Source organism: Macaca nemestrina, chromosome 9 (genome assembly GCF_043159975.1).
Source record: "Macaca nemestrina isolate mMacNem1 chromosome 9, mMacNem.hap1, whole genome shotgun sequence".
NCBI classification, from domain to species: Eukaryota; Metazoa; Chordata; class Mammalia; order Primates; family Cercopithecidae; genus Macaca; species Macaca nemestrina.
Window position 1 is genome coordinate 137376180 of NC_092133.1, and position 19337 is coordinate 137395516.

Sequence of the window (19337 nt, forward strand, 5' to 3'; positions counted from 1 at the left end):
AGAGATGTAGAGATGGGGTTTCACCATGTCACCCAGGCTGGCCTCGAACGCCTGAGCTCAAGCAATCCACCAACCTCGGCCTCCCAAAGTTGTCAGATTACAGGCGTGAGCCACCGCACCCGGCCAACATAGGCAGCATCTTGACTTAAATTCTGTGATGAATGATGCAGTTCAGATCTTTAAAAATCTGCTAGATTTCATTTCCTCTCTCTCACGTTGTAAATTGTAGAAATTGATGCCACCATGCTTGTGAGCCATGCAAACAATTGAAAATCATTTTTTCCTAAAATTTGGTGAAAATCTCTAGATGCCCTTGATTTGACATTATTAACAGAGCTTGTGTATTTTGCATGTTGGAATGTGTTAAGTTGAACTATTTCCAGTCTTGAAGAAAGAGACTTAGTCCACACTCCAAATTCCAAATGCCAGGCTCACAGACAGGGGGCGCTGCCCGCACAGACAGATGGAGAGGTATTAAAGCTGCCTGAACTGCGGGAAACCCTCTAAACACTCCCAGTTACTATGATGGAGCCTCAGCATGGGAAGTAGAAGAGAAAGCACATGCTCTAAGTAACTAGAATGGCCTCCATTACTCCATGTTCATTTTTAACCACCAGCTTGCCATTTTCAGAGCCTCAGGGCATCTCCTGGGAGTCTCCGTTGGATGAGGTGGATAAAATGTGCCATCTTCCGGAACCTGAACTGAACAAAGAAAGACCATCTCTGCAGATGAAACTAAAAATTGAGGATTTTATCTTGCACAAAATGTTGGGGAAAGGCAGTTTTGGCAAGGTAAGCTACTGCACAGGACAACGCTGTGGCCCAGCTCTAGGAACTGATGAGCCAAGTTCCTGGTCAAAGAAACTAAACTCGTGGGGCCACCAGGACTGCATGTGAGTGTCAAAGAGAGCTTTCCTGAGGGGGCTCTGAATAAATAGGGACCCTGAGGACTCTAGGCCCACAGGAGCCTCAGCTTTCTGGAAACCTGTGTCTCCAAAGCTACTTTGCCTGGAGAGTGTACATCTCACACGCCTCTGAGTTTGATGTCTTTGGGCACCAAAGACATAGGAAGGTGCCTCAGCCACTTCCTGTTTCACACGGTGTTTGCGTTTGTTTCATTTTGTTTTTTCTTCTTTTGCTTCATTCTCAAGCCTGGAGTGTTGTTTTAGTTTGTATGTGATTTTTTTTCTCTCTCTCTATTAAATGTCTTCAGGCTTGGATAAGTTTCCTTGGGGTGTGATAGGGCTCGGCTCTGTGTCCCCACCCAAATCTCACCTTGAATTGTAATAAACCCCAGGTGTCATGGGAGGGACCCCCGGAAGCTGACTGAATCGTGGGGATGGGTTTTCCCATGCTGTTCCCATGATAGTAAGTCTCATGAGATCTGATTATCATTTTTTTTTTTTTTTCAGAGTCTTTCTCTGTCGCTCAGGCTGGAGTGCAGTGGCATGATCTCGGCTCACTGCAAGCTCTGCCTTCCAGGTTCACGCCATTCTCCTGCCTCAGCCTCCTGAGTAGCTGGGACTACAGGCACCCGCCATCACGCCTGGCTAATTTTTTGTATTTTTAGTAGAGACGGGGTTTCACCATGTTAGCCAGGATGGTCTTCTTGATCTCCTGACCCTCGTGATTCGCCCGCCTTGGCCTCCCAGAGTGCTGGGATTACAGGTGTTAGCCACCACGCCTGGCAGAGATCTGATGATTTTATAAAGGGGAGTTCCCCTGCACATGCCCTCTTGCCTGCCACCATGTAAGACGTCCCTTTGCTCTTCCTTTGTCTTCCACCATGATTGTGAGGCCTCCCCAGCCATGTGGAACCGAGTCCATTAAACCTCTTTCCTTTATAAATTATCCATTCTTGGGCATGTCTTTATTAGCAGCATGATAACAGACTAATACAGGCTGCTATAACAAAATATCACATACTGGCTGGCTTAAACAACAGAAATTCATGTTCTCACAGGTCTGGAGGATGGCGGTTCACCATCAAGGTGTTGCCTGGGTTATTTCTTCCCAGGCCCCTCTCCTTGCTTTGTAATGGCAGCCCTCTCTCTGTGCCTTTAGTATTATCTTCCCGTTGTGCATGTCTGCATCTAAGTGTTCTCCTTTTTTGAGATGGGGTCTCACTATGTTGCCCAGGCTGGTCTTGACCTCCTGAACTCAAGTGATCCTCCTGTCTCAGCCTCCCTAGTAGCTGGGATTACAGTTGTGCCACCACACTCTGCTTAAATGCTCTCTTCTTATGAAAACACCAGTCATATTGGATTAGGACCTGCTGCAATAACCTCATTTGACCTTAATTACCTTTTTGAAGGTCCTGTCTCCAAACACAGTCACATTCCGAGGTACTAGGGATTGGGACTTCAGCATAGACACAATTCAGCCCATAAGAAAACTGTAGCTTGAGAGTCCTGGAAAATAAAATTGTAGAGAAAGTCTCTCCTCTAAATTCCTCCTGCCATACATGCAGGTGGGGAGTTGTCTCCATCACTTATAGATGACACGGAGAGGAAGGAAAGAGCGAAAGGAGGACAAGCAAAAAAAAAAAAAAAAAAGAAGAAGGGGGAGGTGAGAAGAAGGAAGAAGAAATAATTTAAGAAATTATAACCAAACCAACTATTGGTGACTGACCGCAGAAAATTTTCAAGCAGTCAAGTGATTTAAGGAGCGATTATATGGAATACAGGCTTTTAGATAATTTTGATATTAAGGATACCTCATGTATTAATGGGGCTCCTATTTGTTTTACCTTCTTGGATGGGACTCCTAGGAAAATTTTAATCAGAGATGACTATTCCATGAATCTGTGCAGCCAAAGGCAGCAGTATACACTACCCCTGCTCACCAGACTTTGGCAGGATGTCTTACCCAGTTTACTTAATATTAAACAAACTAAAATGCAGCTGAGCAGTCGCCATAGCTGAATAATATTGTGCTCCATTTGGGGTTTGTGTTTCAACACTGATGCCTTGCCTTTCAGCAAAATCTACTCTGTCCAGCACATGGTAGCTGATGTTCATGAATTCTTTTTGTTCATTTCCACAGTAATATGAACCACAGCAGGCTCATTTGGTGCTAATCTGAGCATAATAGACAATTTTACAGCCAGTCTTCATTATAATTTAGCAGCAATTAATGTGCAATTATAACCTGTTACCAAAAATTGAAAGTACATTACATAGATGGAAATTGTCTTTTCGACTTCTTAGTTTATGGCTGGTTTTAGGATGTTTTACTGAAAGAAGCAATTACTAAAAGAGTACTTTTAATTGTTAATGAAATGTTTATCTTTCTTTGTTCCCATGTGGATTTCTACATTTGAGTAAGGTTAATAAGAAAGATGTTAAGTTAAACCTACAAGCCTTAGTATCCCAAGGCGCAGCTGGGAGCCCCAGGATTCCCCCACTCCATGTCCAAAGTCATCTACTTCTTTTCATCAGGACCCTGAGTCCCTACACATGGAGAGGAGAGGAGGGGGAGGTATCAAAGCAAGATAGGATGGCCATGTTTCTCTTTCTCACAACACTGAGAATACTCCAAAACTTGTCTTTTCTCTCTCTTCTGCCTTTATATGGAAAGTATGTTTCCTCACCAAGACCTTTATACCCTTGTTCTCCTCACACAACTTTTAAGCCTACGAAAACAGATTGTGTGTTCTCTGGGGATGTGAGCATCATTCATTTGCCTGAATTCCCATCTAAGTTTCATCCCTTCTGTCAAGTCAGCTACCACCAAGCCACGAACCTGCACCATCGCGTTTTAAACCTAGACTCTCGCGTGTTCAGGGCTGTTGTAGCATCATCGACTTCGGTCTTTCCCAAAAGTCAAGGAAAGAAACAAATGACAAATGACTGAATTTTAACAACTGTGATTCAGAGATCATTTTAGAGTCTGCTTTCTCAGGTCTCATCTTACCTGACTTTCACAACAGTCCTGTAAATTAGAGAATGCAGTAATTGGAAACTGAAGCCCAGAGGGGCTAATTCGTCTGCGCATATTTCCACAGTTAGTAAATGTCTGTGAAATAAAACTAGAGCTAGAAATTTCTGTCTCCAAATGCCATGCCCTTACCATTGACAACAGTGTGTTGCTGCATCATTTGCAAAACCTAAAATTGTTGAAACCCTCCATCATATGCCATCTGGTGTCCTTTGATATAAGAGCCACGAAATCAAGTGGGAAAAGTAAATTTTGGAGTTACATCTTTCCTAGTAGCTCCAAGAATCTGAGAAAGTTATTCTTTGAACTCGGTGTTTGTTGTTAGTGTTGTTAACTTCTGTCTGGCAGAGCGTGATGAGCTAAGAATTAAATTAGATAATACAATTAGGTCGCAAGTGTAAAGTAGGTAGCAGAGTGTGTGACAAATAGAAGGTCCTAAAATGTTTCATTCCCATTTTGGTGTCCTTTGATATGAGAGCCACGAAGTCAAGTGGGAAAGTCAACTTCGGAGTTAAATCTTTCCCTAGTAGCTCCAAGAATCTGAGCAAGTTATTCTTTGAACCCAGTGTTAGTCACATTTTAGGACCTACTATGTGCCATACATGCTGCTATGAATAATTCATTGCTGTGTTGTCAGAGAAAATGGTGATTATTTATTTTTTCTTTTGAGACAGAGTCTCACTCTGTCACCCAGGCTGGAGTGCAGTGGCGTGATCTCGGCTCACCACAACTTCCACCTCCCAGGTTCAAGCGATTTTTCCCACCTCAGCCTCCCAAGTAGCTGGGACTACAGGCGCCCACCATCATGCCCGGCTAATTTTTGTAATTTTTTTTTTTTTTTTTTTTTCAGTCAAGACGGGGTTTTGCCATGTTGGCCAGGCTGGTCTCGAACTCCTGACTTCAGGTGATCCACCTGCCTCGGCCTCCCAAAATGCTGGGATTACAGGCGTGAGTCACCATGCCTGGCTGCTGTTTTGTTTTTGTGTTTGTTTTTTTAAGTACACAAGGAGAACTATATCCCTCCATTCTTCTTGTGGCCTGGAAAAACTGGGTAAAATACAAAGCTAGGATTTATGTGCACTTGCAGTGATGTTTCAAGTACAATTTCTCCTCTCCACATTCAACTCTTCTTTCTTCACTGTGCGCTCGCTCTCTCTGGATTTTTATTATACCCTCACTCAGGCCCCTGAGCAGGCAGGGCACACTTTTATAAACCCATTCAATTGCTTAATAATTTTGTGAAACCCTTGGAAAGAGTACAAAGATAGTATGAAACAGTGATGTCGTGTCTGAAACCAGTGAAGTGCTCCATGTTGTCTCAGGAATAACCTGTGCAGGATGGGTGGGGGTTGGAGAAGGAACCTCTTTTCCCACCCAACACAGGTGTCTCTCAGGACTCTGTCTCTTTTTTAAGAAGTGGGAATCCAAATTCTAAAATAAAGTTACTTCTTCCCTTTCCTTCCAGGTCTTCCTGGCAGAATTCAAGAAAACCAATCAATTTTTCGCCATAAAGGCCTTAAAGAAAGATGTGGTCTTGATGGACGATGATGTTGAGTGCACGATGGTAGAGAAGAGAGTTCTTTCCTTGGCCTGGGAGCATCCGTTTCTGACGCACATGTTTTGTACGTTCCAGACCAAGGTATGGCTTCTGCTCCGACAACCCTACTTCCGCTCTAACCTGTCTCAGCGTGGTACCTCCTATGGCGCCCTCGTTAGGAGAGGCGGGTTGTTGCCTCCATATTTACCTTACATTTCGGTGTACCTGCCATCCATCCAAACAAGTTTCATCCCTTCTACACACCATGGAAGTTTTACTTAGAACGTTTCAGTGTCGTCGATTGGGAAAGATCTTTTTTTTTTTTTTTCTGAGACGGAGTCTCACTCTGTCGCCCAGGCTGGAGGGCAGTGGTGCGATCTCGGCTCACTGCAAGCTCCACCTCCCAGGTTCACGCCATTCTCCTGCCTCAGCCTCCCAAGTAGCTGGGACCACAGGCGCTGCCACCTCACCCGGCTAGTTTTCTGTATTTTTAGTAGAGACGGGGTTTCACCGTGTTAGCCAGGATGGTCTCCATCTCCTGACCTTGTGATCCGCCCACCTCGGCCTCCCAGAGTGCTGGGATTACAGGTGTGAGCCACCGCGCCCGGCCGGGAAAGACCTTTACTTCTAGATTTGCTTGTCTGTTTTCCTGTTTTTTAGAATTTGGTTTCATTTAGCATAGCAACCGGGCTTCTCAGCAGTCTGCGACTTTGGGGGAAAACGTGACAACTGTTTGTGCATCTGCCCTGCATGTATTTGAAGAGATAAAAGTTGGAAAATAGATCAAAACGTAGGTACAGTATTATTTTTCTCTTCAAGGCTGGCAGGAAAAGCAGCCTTAGAGTGGGTTCATCAGTGAGCAAGCCCCAGAGCCGGGAGGTGGAGGTTGGATGCGTCTGCATTCCCACTCCGCGTTGGGACCCTTTCCTTAGGCTGAATTTGCCAGAAGGCTGTGCCGTTCTGGGAGGACTTGCATCCTGGTCTCCGTTTTCCTTAAAAAAAAAAAAAATCCTTTTCTTTCCTAACTTAAAATTATTCAGGATCATTGTAGAAAATGTTTATATACTCAAAGAAGAAAATCACTTATAATCCCACCACTTAGATATACTCACCATTAATACTTTGAAGTTTCTCCTATAGATTCTCTCTGCAGTGGACTTTTAAAAACAAAAATAGCAACCCACTGTAAATACCTACTGCTCGGTACTCTGCGTTTGTTACACTCTATTTTGTACATTTTCTTATGTCTTTGGATATTCTACAATGTGATTTAACTAGAACATCTCTAATTTTTGTTCTGATTTAAATGACACCAAAATGAACCTCAAAGATTAGTTTTCACGCACACGCATTACGATTCTTCTCACCTGATTTGTCTCCTCGCTGCCACCCCATCCCAGCTGTCCACCACCTGCACTAATTCGCAGCCCCAGGTGGGACCATTATGACTAAGGTCCAAAGAACACAAGGGGTGGAGGCTTTTCCGTTTTTTTTTCTTTTTTTTTTTTTTTTTTTTTTGAGTTGGAGTCTCACTCTGTTGCCCAGGCTGAAGTGCAATGGTGCCATCTCAGCTCACTGCAACCTCTGCCTCCCAGGTTCAAGTGATTCTCCTGCCTCAGCCTCCCGAGTAGCTGGGATTACAGGTGTGCACCACCATGCTCAGTTAATTTTTGTATTTTTAGTAGAGACAGGGTTTCACCATGTTGGCCAGGCTGGTCTCAAACTCCTGATCTCAGGTGATCCACCCCCCTCCACCTCCCAAAGTGCTGGGATTACAGGCGTGAGCCACCATGTCCAGCCCTTTCCCTACTTTCTATCTTAAGCCATGACGACTGAAGAGTGAATGAGAGAAAACTTTTAAGGTGACTTGAGCGATGGGAAGAATTAATGAGGGATCCAGGGAATGAATGAGGAAAGTGGATGGCAACTGGGGCATCCATCACCACCTCTGCAGTTCCCAGTAAATTCTCAGCAAATGTTCAATAACCAAATCAATGAATAAATTTCCTTACCTAAGATAAAGAGAAACCAGACCATGGCAAAGCACTTAGTGAGCATATACTGGGCTTAAAGCACTGTGGAGGATACAGAAGTATATAATACCACTCCCAACCTTGAGAACTTCACACTTTAATAAGAGTCAAGGCTGCATTTCTAACAGTATGAGTAATATTAGATCAGAAGGCAATCGCAAAGTACCAGAGCTGAGAGAAACTAGAAATGGGAATTTGAATGGGCAGAAAGGGTCTTGGGCATGAAAGGTGCGGCTGCAGGAGAGGAAGTAGAAAGCAGTGAAGTGTCCTGATCAGTTACTTAGGAGAATGCAGGCCCACTTCCTGCCGCAGGAGCAGGCTGGGACTTCCCATGATGAAGGCTAGAGAGATTTTGTACTAGAAACTCCTCCTGGAGATGATAAATACCCATTGGCCTGGGAAGGTGAAGGTATGTCATCTGCAGGCAAAGTAACAAACTCTGCCACCATCTCCATGCTGTTGGGAGGGTGAAGGTGTGTCACCTGCAGGCAAAGGGACAAACTCTGCCACCCTTTCCATGCTGTTGTCTAGATTTTCTGCACACCCGGTGGCTCCCTGTAATCTTTTCCCTTTGCGGTATTTTGGGGCTTGTAGCAAACTGCTAAACACACTGGGTTTTTTTTGCCATAAATAAAGATTTTTATTGTAAAGCCTTCATAATAGTGAAAAATTGGAAACAACACAAATGCCTAATGATAGATTTATTGAATAAATTATTATATGGTCAGAGAAAATAATACTATATAACCATTTTAAATGATGGTATAAATGCTTAAATATTAATATAGAATGATGTTTATGAAATCATAAGTGGGAATATATAAGATTTCCTTTTAAGCAAGAACATATGCATGTATAAGCATGAAAAATAATGAAAAACTGACCGTTGTTAATTGGGAGGTAGGATGAGAAGTGATTTTATTTTTATTACGTCTTTCTGTGTATGTTACTATGAACACGCTTTAGACTGGGCTTCTGGGCACTTAGGCAGTTGTGCTTCTCTTGGTGCCTTTTCCCCATTTTTTTTGATTTGCATGTATGATGGTTTTTGTGTCTTATGGGGAAGGCTGTTGGGAATCCCACATTGTAGAGGATCAGTGTGCTCTCTTCTCTTGCCTGTCCATCACAGCTTCAGGCAGCATTTGTTTCTGTCCCTCTAATGAGAGATCTCCTTAACCCATTTATGCCTGAGGTTGCAACTTGTTCAATTTTGAAATCAGACCTTGGCGATGACCTTGAGCAGTAGGATATAAATAACTCCCACTTGCTTAGCATTCCAATAATGGAACGCTAGGTATAAAAGAGTTCCATGCAGCTGGAAAGCTTTACCCCAAGACCTGAGCAAAAAGTGCATCCACAGCATTGATGCCGGGAGACAGAAAAAAAAAACTTCAGCAGAGAATGTGCACATGAAATGTAAATCTGACTGGCTCAAGACTCAGATTTCAAGGAACCGAGTCCTTTTAGAAAGAGAGGAAAGAAAGAAAGGAAGATGCTTGAATCACCTTTCCCAACACCCGAGTTGTTTTTTCTGAGATGTCTTACTATTCAAACCTTGCTTGTCAAAGTAACTGATTAAACACCACAAGTGAATGCAAAAGGCAACAATTGATACTTGATATGGATAATGCTTTCTTCTGGAAACATGTTGGGAATGACCTTTCTTGAGAGGACAGTTACCTGTGTATACTAGTGAAGACATCAGATAAGATAAATTAACTATGAACTTCTCCAGGGCATTGTTATTTTTTAAAGGAAGTTATTCATCTGTTCTCTTCCTCCAGAGAGCGCGCCTGTTGAATACCAGATTATGCAGGAGATTCTGAGGACAGGTGTTCACTTGTTATTAATCAGGGGCATTTGGATTAAATTGTTAAAAGTTTTTAAATTTCATAGATGAGGGATATATCATCTATGGAAGGGTGAAAATATGATAAAGCCATTTAGGAAACTACAAAATGTGAAAATTCCTGTGGACTTGGATTCTGAAGTTCAAACCCAGCTCTGTTGTTTATCAGCAGGGCTCTGAGGCACCCACTTTACCCCTGCCAAGGACAGAGAGTAAGAGTTACAGGCAGAGGGGCTGGGAGCTGTAAAACCAGGGGCCCTAATGGGATGATGCTGTCTGGGGCCAGAGATGTACAGAATAATTCATGGAATCTGAGCCTGAATCTGAATGAGGCTGAAATCAAACGAATCTTCACAATTAATTTTCTGTGTGCTGGATCAAGATGACTTTGTGCATCATCCAGGCTCTGACATAAATTACTGGCTCAGGGTCTAATGTACATCAGCATTCTGAGAGGCTGCTGTCTTTGCAAGAGAAAAGAAGGGCTCGCTATTATTTCTTTTACTTTTTTTCTAACATTTCTTCGTTATTAATATTTACATTTTCTGTCTTACATGAAAGTCTGCAGGGCTTGAAATTGCACAATCCCTTCTCAGCACCCGCTTCAGTGCGGATGCCAGCCAATTTTTGCACTACTAGATTTCCAGCTTAGATTTTTAATAGTTTCCATTACTTACATTTTAAAAAGTAAAAAAATAGGAAAATCCACAATAAAATTTGTCTACAAGAAGAGTTGTCATAAATTTTTTAACTATATCCACTTACAAGTAGATTTAAAACAATTAGAAAAAAAAATTAACCATAAAACTTTGAAATACTCAAAGGGAAAAATAAATACTGAAAAAAACAACTTCCCTCTTTTTAATTATGCTGCAGTAAAAGAAAGATTAATAACTCAAGTATCCAAAGTTTCTGTGCTCTATCGCTGATAAAACTTTGAAAAATAAGATTTACTTCCAAAATTTGTTTGGAAACTAAAGATGCATCTAACACTGTAAGGATGCTATTTCTTTTTAATTTCAAGGACATAATTTTCCCTTAAAAATTAAAAGTGAACTAAGGTCTACCTTCCTCTGTGTCTCCTTTGAATTCTGAAAGGCTGATCTGTATTCTGACATTTAAGAAGTGTTACTATTTCTGTAAACTAGTTCAACCGTTGTGGAAGACAGTGTGGTGATTCCTCAAGGATCTAGAACTAGAAATACCATTTGACCCAGCCATCCCATTGCTGGGTATATACCCAAAGGATTATAAATCATGCTGCTATAAAGACCCATGCACATGTATGTTTATTGAGACACTATTCACAATAGCAAAGACTTGGAAGCAACCCAAATGTCCATCAATCATAGACTGGATTAAGAAAATGTGGCACATATACACCATGGAATACTATGCAGCCGTAGAAAAGGATGAGTTCATGTCCTTTGTAGGGACATGGATGCAGCTGGAAACCATCATTCTCAGCAAACTATCGCAAGAACAGAAAACCAAACACTGCATGTTCTCACTCATAGGTGGGAACTGAACAGTGAGAACAATTGGACACAGGAAGGGGAACATCACACACTGGGGCCTGTCATGGGATGGGGGAGCCGGGAGCGATAGCATTAGGAGATATACCTAATGTAAATGACGAGTTAATGGGTGCAGCACACCAACATGGTACATGTATACATATGTAACAAACCTGCACGTTGTGCACATGTACCCTAGAACTTAAAGTATAATAAAAATAAAATAAAATACATACTTTGAAAAAGAAAAAAAAAAACCAGAAGTGTTACTATTTCACACCTAAGTAGTTCTAGATCCTATAGGAACATGTCTGTCTCCGGGTCATCCCCTCAGGTTGGACTGGAGGTCAGGCAGCTGTGGTTCTGCAGGCCTCTGTAGAGTGGCCTCCCAGAGTGATGCCAGGAGGCAGAACGCTAGTGTTCCTGGATCCACATCACTGCTCTTGACTCCCACACTCTCAATGTGCACCAGTTGAACATTCTTGGTCAGTATCACTTTGAAATTTTTCTTTTATGAAAAAGAAAACCGAGTTTCACTTTCTATTCATAGAACACACAAAGCTCTACTTCCGGTTATGGCTTCAGGGCATGAGTGTGTGAGTTACTTTGAGCAAGTCACCTAACATTTCTTTGTGACATTGGTTCTCCTTTTTTGCTTCCCAAAGGATAATATAAAAATAACAATAATAATAATAGCACTTGCAGAGAAGTTCGGATCCTTTTTGGAGAAAATACCATACTAACTACAAGGTACTATTATCATTTAAAATTAAAAAGAAAAACTCCTTCAACTCGATAGTTTTTAAAAAGTATGTCATCCTGGTATTTCCATAGTTTTAAGGCAAAATCCATCCAAGAAAGTTTTTAATTTCAAGCATTTTATTCAGAAACTGCTTCATCTGAAGCTCTCAAAAATGCTTCAATCCATGAACCCTTCAGTTGAGCTAGGAGCCCTGGAAATTATCACAATTGTAGCAAAGAAGAGAAAACCAACGGAAACCACATCCTCCAAAAGACGTGTCTCTGCAGTAAGACAAGAATTAACTTTTTATGCTGCCCCCATCTGTAGTGACAGATAAGCCTCTTTTCTTTAAATTCCTCTGGTGGCGTTCTGATCCTGAGAACGTTTACAAGTTATTTCAGAAACTGGGGGTCTCTTAGACGTTCTGCAGGTTCCCCCGCTATGTAACCAAACTGTGATTTGGCAAATGTTAGATTTATATCAAATTTACAAAAATGAGTCAATTTACAGCTGTCAACCTGAAATAATCAAAAAGGCCGGAATCTAATTTAAAGAACGCTTATTCGAATTCAAAGTTTGAGGATGGCCCCACCTGGAAACACCCCAAAAGAATGGTGTCAGAGTTGCAAAGGAGGGAACTTTAGGGTTTATTTCCATAGGGAGAGACAGAGGCATTTTTCGCAGGATTACATTTTTCATGCAAGGCTGATGCATAGTTCCAGGAACTTGGTTACAGGCAGTGTTTCTTTTTGGGAAAGGGACATTTAACATCTTTTACAGAGTGTGCTATAGTCATGGGTTTTCTGTCATCTGGTCTAAGGAAAATAGGACAAAAAAAGGGGAAGGTCATCTTTAACAAGGTTCATTAATTAAGAAGGCAGGAGGCAGCCGGGCACGGTGGCTCACAACTGTAATCCCAGCACTTTGGAAGGCCGAGGCGGGTGGATCACCTGGGGTCAGGAGTTCAAGACCAGCCTGGCCAACATGGCGAAACCCCGTCTCTACTAAAAATACAAAAATGAGCCGGGCGTGGTGGTGGGCACCTATAATCCCAGCTACTCAGGAGGCTGAGGCAGGAGAATCACTAGAACCCAGAGGGCAGAAGTTCCAGTGAACTGAGATCATGCCACTGCACTCTAGCATGGGTGAAAGAGTGAAACTCCGTCTCAAAAAAAAAAAAAAAAAGAAGCCAGGAAGTGTTCGTTGCTGACATTGTTTAATTCTCTCTAGTTATTGTACAGAACAGGAGAAAAAATAAAGCAAGTTAAACTACAATCTGAGAAACAGAAGTTGTAACCATATGTGACTCAGATCACAGTCACATCTCTCTCAATGCATAAAACGCATTTTAGGAATTCCAACAGCTTTTAAATGTTATTTATTTTCACACAGTAATTTATGGGAAATTAATCTTGCACTCACAATGTTTGCTTAAGGTTTTCTCATCCAAATACACAAGAGATAATCGGCAATGAGTGAACACATATTCAAGAATTCTTGGACTGAAAGAACAAGACACTCACTCAGTGCCTCTGAAATGCCGCATCTTTCCTACATGCCTGCTTTCTAAGCTCACAGATCTGTTCTCATATTGCTGTGACTCTGTAATATTCTTCCAGGCTCATGGCCCATATTATCTGTCCATTCCTTTGTCAGCTGTTCTCATGAAGTTCCAAATGTATTGTCACCAGCTTCCCAGAAGACATGAGCATTTGACATCTCCCTCAACAAAGTGCCGCAGGAAAGTGCCTGTCCTCTGTGAATCTACAATCCCTCCCTTTGTTTTGTCTTTTTGTTGTTGTTGTTGTTGTTGTTGTCATTGTTGTTTTTGTTTGTTTTGAGAGAGAATCAAGGGAAATGCTTGAGCCAGAGATGGAGAAACCAGACAAGAGGGAGGCTATTCAGGTTGTAGGCTTTTCAGATAGGCTTCTTTCACTTAAGAATATGTGTTTAAGGGTTTTTCTTTTCTTTCTATGGCTTGAGAGCTTATTTTTCATTGCTGAGTAATATTCCATTGTATGGATATACCACCATTTATCCATTCACCTGTTGAGATGCATCTTGGTTGCTCAGAACAACTAACAACTAATTATTTGTTATGTTCGTTTGTTTTTCTTATAATGACAGACTCCATGGATCAAGAATTTTAGAGTAGGGAGGGGTGGTAGAGGTTATCAGGTCAGATCCCCTCATTTTGCAGCAAAGGAAATGGAGCTCCAGAGAAGATAGCCAGCTGGTCACAGTAGAGTGCTCTTTTCTGTGGTCAATCCAAAATTATTAGTAAAGTTGAGACTTCAAGATACCTAAACACAAATCCAACTCACAACTTATTTAATTGGAAAATTATTCGTTCCATGTCCTAAACCTTAGACCTGAGCAAGAGGGGTTCTGCCCAGCTGCTCACTTAGAATCCTCCCTTTGGCCTTTCTCAAACTATAGTCCTTCCTATGAAGCCAAGAGGTCATCTCTGTTCCTAAACTACTCCCCATGACCGCAGAATTCCATACCTAACCAGCCTCAAGCCTGTGTAGACATCTCCCCAGGTTCTGTCCTTGAAAGGGGCAGGAGGGGACTTTCCCTATATGGCCAATTAACAGGTGCAGAATTTTGAGGGATCCTGAATTTGTTACTGGCCTTGTTGGTCATTATGAAGTTATATTTCCTGAGAGACAGAGAGAATGTATAGGAATGTAGAGCATATTTAATTCAATTGTTGGTGAGCTTGATTAATAACACTTAAATCTGAGGACCCATGGTGTGGTACCTCCCTTTGCACACTCGCTCCAAATCTTGCAAAGGTTGGGGCTGTCCTTGTTCTGATTATAATGCAACTTAATGCTTTTCTTCCCTGTGATAAAATAATAGCAATATATATGATAAAGTTAATATGTAAGGAATGCTTGCCATATGCCAGGCACAAGGCTAAATATTTTACATGGATTCTTTAGTTTTAAATATGAATGATAGCTCCTCTTTCTTCTTCAGATCAGAATTCCCAGCTCTTTCCATTGGCTGTCATAGGAGATGTCCCAAAGTAGAGTTGAATTCTATCTCTGGTTTCCATCTTCTTATACAATGGTCTTCGCTGTTACAACATTTGTTACATGTGCTTAACATATGATACTTTGAAAGGTGTGATGGTAAATTTAGATGTTTTGTCATAAATATTTTTATCTTAATTTTACTTATTTTGCAGAGATTGCAAATATTCTCTTGCATAAAATTTAGTACGTTGGTTTACTAGCCTTCGGAGAAAAAAGATACCTCGAAAAAATGACTATCGTTATTCTTTGCCTTCTTTTCCCATCTTATTTTTCTGGAGAGGGAGTCTATACATCTGACCTTATTTGCATGATATTTGCCAAGTTCTCAGTGCATTTACAAAATTAACTGTTATTAGTATGATAAAAATCATTAATTTCTTTAATGCTATAAACCCGTCATTCATCCTGTAATATATGCACATTTGGCAGCCGTTTCCTTGTTTACTCAATATTTGACTAGCTGTGTTGAATAGTCATCACGACTAAACACTTTCCCGTTGTCTTTATTTTCATTCTCTCATTTGAAAAATGTCATCACTGTAAGAAGAAAGCAGTGTAGAAGCTAGGTTGTATTAAATAACTTTTGAGGCCACTTTTACAATTCACCCTTTACTAATTCTAGAATATTCACAAAATGTCCTATGCCTCCCTCTAAATAACTATCTTGTGTTTTAAGTAGTGTTATATTTTGACAGCTCTAGGACCTTTAACTCCTCCAAATGATATTCATGTATGTAAATGCAGTCCTATGAGAATTATACAACTGATTTTGTTAAATCTATCACTTCGATCTTGTATTTAATCATCTTTTTTTTTTTTAAGACAGGGTCTCACTCTGTTGCCCAGGCTGGCTTTGGACTCCTAGGCTCAAGTGATCCTCCTGCCTCAGCTTCATGAGTAGCTGAGATTACAGGCATGCACCTCTGCGCCCAACTTAAATACCATTTCTTTAAAGCATCAATAACACGAACATAAAAGAGTCATACAGCTTTGATTACCCGCCTATCTACAGAACCTCAACATTGTTTATTGCCTTCAGTTGTCTGGAAATCACAACAAAGCTGTAGGTAATGGTGACTCATTTTCATGGACAGGATTCATTTTTCAGAGGAGGAAACCGAGGCCCTGGGATGGTGGGATTTACCTGATCATACAGCTGATTAGCCACAGTCTCATTTCTCACAGACCAGAATCTCCATTCAACAGATGCTTTGCCAGGAGTTGTTGACAGTCGGCAAGACTGGGACACATTTGGCAAGTCCCATCCCCCAGTGCCATCACAGCTTCAATTCTCACCCACCAGAAAGAATCATTTGCCTCAGTTAATGTATTACCAGCCATAAAGATGTGAGGTCTAGACTAGTAAGTGCCATTTACAATTAACCCAACACAGGCCACATTCTCTCTCCCTTCCCACCATCTCTCTCTCTCTCTCTCTCTCTCTCTCTCTCGCCTGCTTTGTATCCTCTCTCTCACCAGGTGGCCACAACCTAAAGGGCAGCCTAGCAGGTTTTGGTTTTGTCTTTCCTGGCTTTTAAATCATTTCCTAGAAGGACAGCTGCCATCAGTTATCAATTGCCCACTGAGGGCGAATGCAGAGCTTCATTTCCACACACAGTATTTTGTTTAAAACCCACAGCAACCCTAGGAGGTAGGAGTATTATTACCCCATTTCACAAATAAAATGAAGCTCAGGAGAGGTTAAGTCACGTCTCCACAGTTACAAATAGAGGGGCTTTGAACCCAGGGCTGAGTAAGGATGAAGCCCACATTCTTTGCGATTACTCTGAGTCTCATTCTTCTTGGTTTGCTTCTATCTATGCCAGCCCAGGGCGTTTCCAGCAGGCAGACACTTCTTTTTGCTTGCAGTTCTGCAGAGGTTCTGGTTAGCTGTGGGTTGCCTTCAACTCTGAGCACTCCTTCCCCAGCTGTTCATGAAAGTTTGAGTCTATTATATTTGTATTTTCCTTTTACGATGGCATTTCGGATTCAGCTTTTAAAAGGCTTACCCATCCCTCAAAATGTGATCCTCAAAATCCAAACCTCAGGACCATGTAGTTTGTATGTGCATACATTTGTGCTAATTTTATCACAGAACCATCTCTGTGGCCCAGAGTGGGCCCAAGATATCACGGATGACTCGATTCCCAGGCTTTCCAAACAGACGAGCATCCTCTAGAAAGACAGCAGGTCCTCCAGGCCGGATCACCCAAGCTGGACTTCCAGGCATGGACCGTCCCTGCTCCCCTTCAAGAAGCCCACGTTTGACCAGGCATTCATCCAAGCCAGAGGGTTAAACTGATGCAAAATACCATCACAAAGGACAAAAAAGAGTCAGTGCAATTTTCCCATGCTGTGGCTTAATATAAAGATTAGAACCAAAACAGATATTTGACAGATTTATTGTGGAGCCTGCAGTTCTCTTGGGAGGATTAAATGTGGGGCATCCAACATGCTATAAATCTCCATTGCTGTTTAATTAACAATCACTAGCAACATAGTCGTCTTCTCACCCTCATGGTAGTAAACACTGACGGTGCCCTGTGATCTCTTAGACTTTAACGGCCTATTCAACCTCCCAGTGCTCACCACTAGTGTGGCGTCTGATTTAGCGCTGAGAACACGTGGGAAGGTGTGTGGAATACATGGGAGTGGGGCTGAACTGTTGCCTCCAGTCCCCTCCCACCACTTTCTCCACGTCTAAATCGACAGTGTTAAATTCTGAAATGTCAGCCTTTCGAGGAATTTGTAAGCATCCAAACACTTAGAAGAAACCGTTCACTCAAGCACTGTCAGAAATGGTTTTGCTCTACACTTTCATACGCTTTGCTCTCCCAAGTACTTGAAAGAAGATTCCACCTTTGTGGCTTGTATAGGGCCATTATAGTTTTGAGTAAAAAGGTGAGGTTAGAACAGAAGCTCTTTGTATGGTGCTGATGAGAGCAAGAGGTAGCGTGAGAAAGCGGGTGTGTGCAGGCAAGACCAGTGACGACTCTCAAATTGGGTTTGAAATCTCAGTGTTAAGTCATGATTTATGTCAGCTGAGAATTTGGGCCTATCCAGAAGAGAAAAGGGTGGACTCCCATTAAGTATATATGGAATTAGTAAATCAGATCAGAAACTAACATTGAAAAAAGACAGACACTTACCTTGACCTGGATTATTGAGGTAATTGCCATAATACTTGGTTTCCCCATTCTGTGGCGACCAGGCAAGGAGTCTGACTGTCAGACCAGAACAACGTTTCTACCATTACCTCCTATGCCCCACGGCACTGGTTGGGTTCACATCAAAATGTAAAGGTTAATTCCGTTAAGAAACCACCCAGGTGAGAATTTCGAGTGCAAATTCATGCCCAGACGCACCAAAGGTCCCCGCACTTTATGGATTCCTGATTCTGTGACGTATTACAACCCTTTAAAAATCAGGTTGCTCTAAAGTGTTATAAGTACATTTATTTTTTTAAAAATCATTGTCTCACATCATTGAGGAGCTGAGGCTGGTTGCAATCCTGGCTGCCTCTGATATGCTCACCACAGCCTGAAGACCACCCAGACCATCATGTCCTCTGGCAGAAGAACTCTGTCATAAACTGTAGCTTGCCTCTGGCATGAGTTAAGTCGGGACTGGAGAAAAATGAGGTTAAACTTGATTGCAAGCTCCAGGGAGGAATGGCTGGCATGCCCTGCCCACTCCCCACCATGCCATGCCCGTAGAATATGCTCAGTAGCTAATTACTGAGTGTTGAATGAATGAATGTTTTCAAACTCCACCCTTGGAGTCAGAGACCAAAACACATTCTCCTTATCACCCTGTACTTTCGGTAAGTACATGATCGGCACATGCTAAGTGCCCTGAGTGCCTGGCACCATCCCATTGTCTGGCCAGCAGGTCAACTGGACTCTCCCTTGTGCCCCAGCTTATCTGCCGGGTTGTAACACGCAAGCATCTAGCTGTCACATGGCATCCCACCTAGATTCCCCAGGCTTCCTGGGGTTCAAAAATATAGATTGGCTAAATGATTTTGACAGTCTTCTGATAAGTGATTTCATGACAGAATTGGTTCCCCTGAAATGATCTAATCCATTTAAAAAGTAGTCTTCCTTGTTGTATTTTCTCTAAGGACCTAAAAATTGGAACTGTGACTGGGTATGGTGGCTCATGCCTGTAATCCCAGCACTTTGGGAGGCCGAGGTGGGCGGATCACCTGAGGTCAAGAGTTCGAGACCAGCTTGGCTAACATGGTGAAAGCCCATCTCTGCCAAAAATACAAAAATTAGCTGGGCGTGGTGGCGCATGCCTGTAGTCCCAGCTACTAGGGAGGCTGACGGGGAAAATTGCTTGAAGCCGGGAGGCGGAGGTTGTAGTGAACCGAGATCGCGCCACTGCACTCCAGCCTGGGAGACAGAGTGAGACCCTGTCTCGTACAAAAATAAATAAAAATAAAATGAAATAAAAGTTGGGATTGTCTTGTTTTTCCACAGGAAAACCTCTTTTTTGTGATGGAGTACCTCAACGGAGGGGACTTAATGTACCACATCCAAAGCTGCCACAAGTTCGACCTTTCCAGAGCGACGTAAGAGCCTTTACAGGGTTTGGGGGTTTTCCATTGTTCTTGTCAGTTCCCACATTATTGTTTTTTTCTTTTTTCCCACTTGGCGTGCCTGAATCCCAGG

At 42.2% G+C, this 19337-nt stretch overlaps 2 protein-coding genes across 10 annotated transcripts in view; one reads left to right on the forward strand and one right to left on the reverse strand.

The window, feature by feature from the left end:
- LOC105494358 (protein kinase C theta) overlaps positions 1 to 19337 on the forward strand; it is a 144612-nt gene that overhangs the window by 94450 nt on the left and 30825 nt on the right. For all 6 annotated transcript variants that reach the window (XM_011762706.3, XM_011762704.3, XM_071070499.1 and 3 more), the window contains 3 exons: positions 632 to 792; positions 5405 to 5578; positions 19146 to 19237. In XM_011762706.3, coding sequence (XP_011761008.1) covers positions 632 to 792; positions 5405 to 5578; positions 19146 to 19237 — 427 coding nt within the window. The remainder of the gene's footprint in view (positions 1 to 631; positions 793 to 5404; positions 5579 to 19145; positions 19238 to 19337) is intronic.
- LOC105494360 (6-phosphofructo-2-kinase/fructose-2,6-biphosphatase 3) overlaps positions 1 to 19337 on the reverse strand; it is a 318705-nt gene that overhangs the window by 1836 nt on the left and 297532 nt on the right. For all 4 annotated transcript variants that reach the window (XM_071070503.1, XM_071070504.1, XM_071070502.1 and 1 more), the window contains exon 16: positions 2305 to 2411. In XM_071070503.1, the coding sequence (XP_070926604.1) occupies positions 2305 to 2411 (107 nt within the window). The remainder of the gene's footprint in view (positions 1 to 2304; positions 2412 to 19337) is intronic.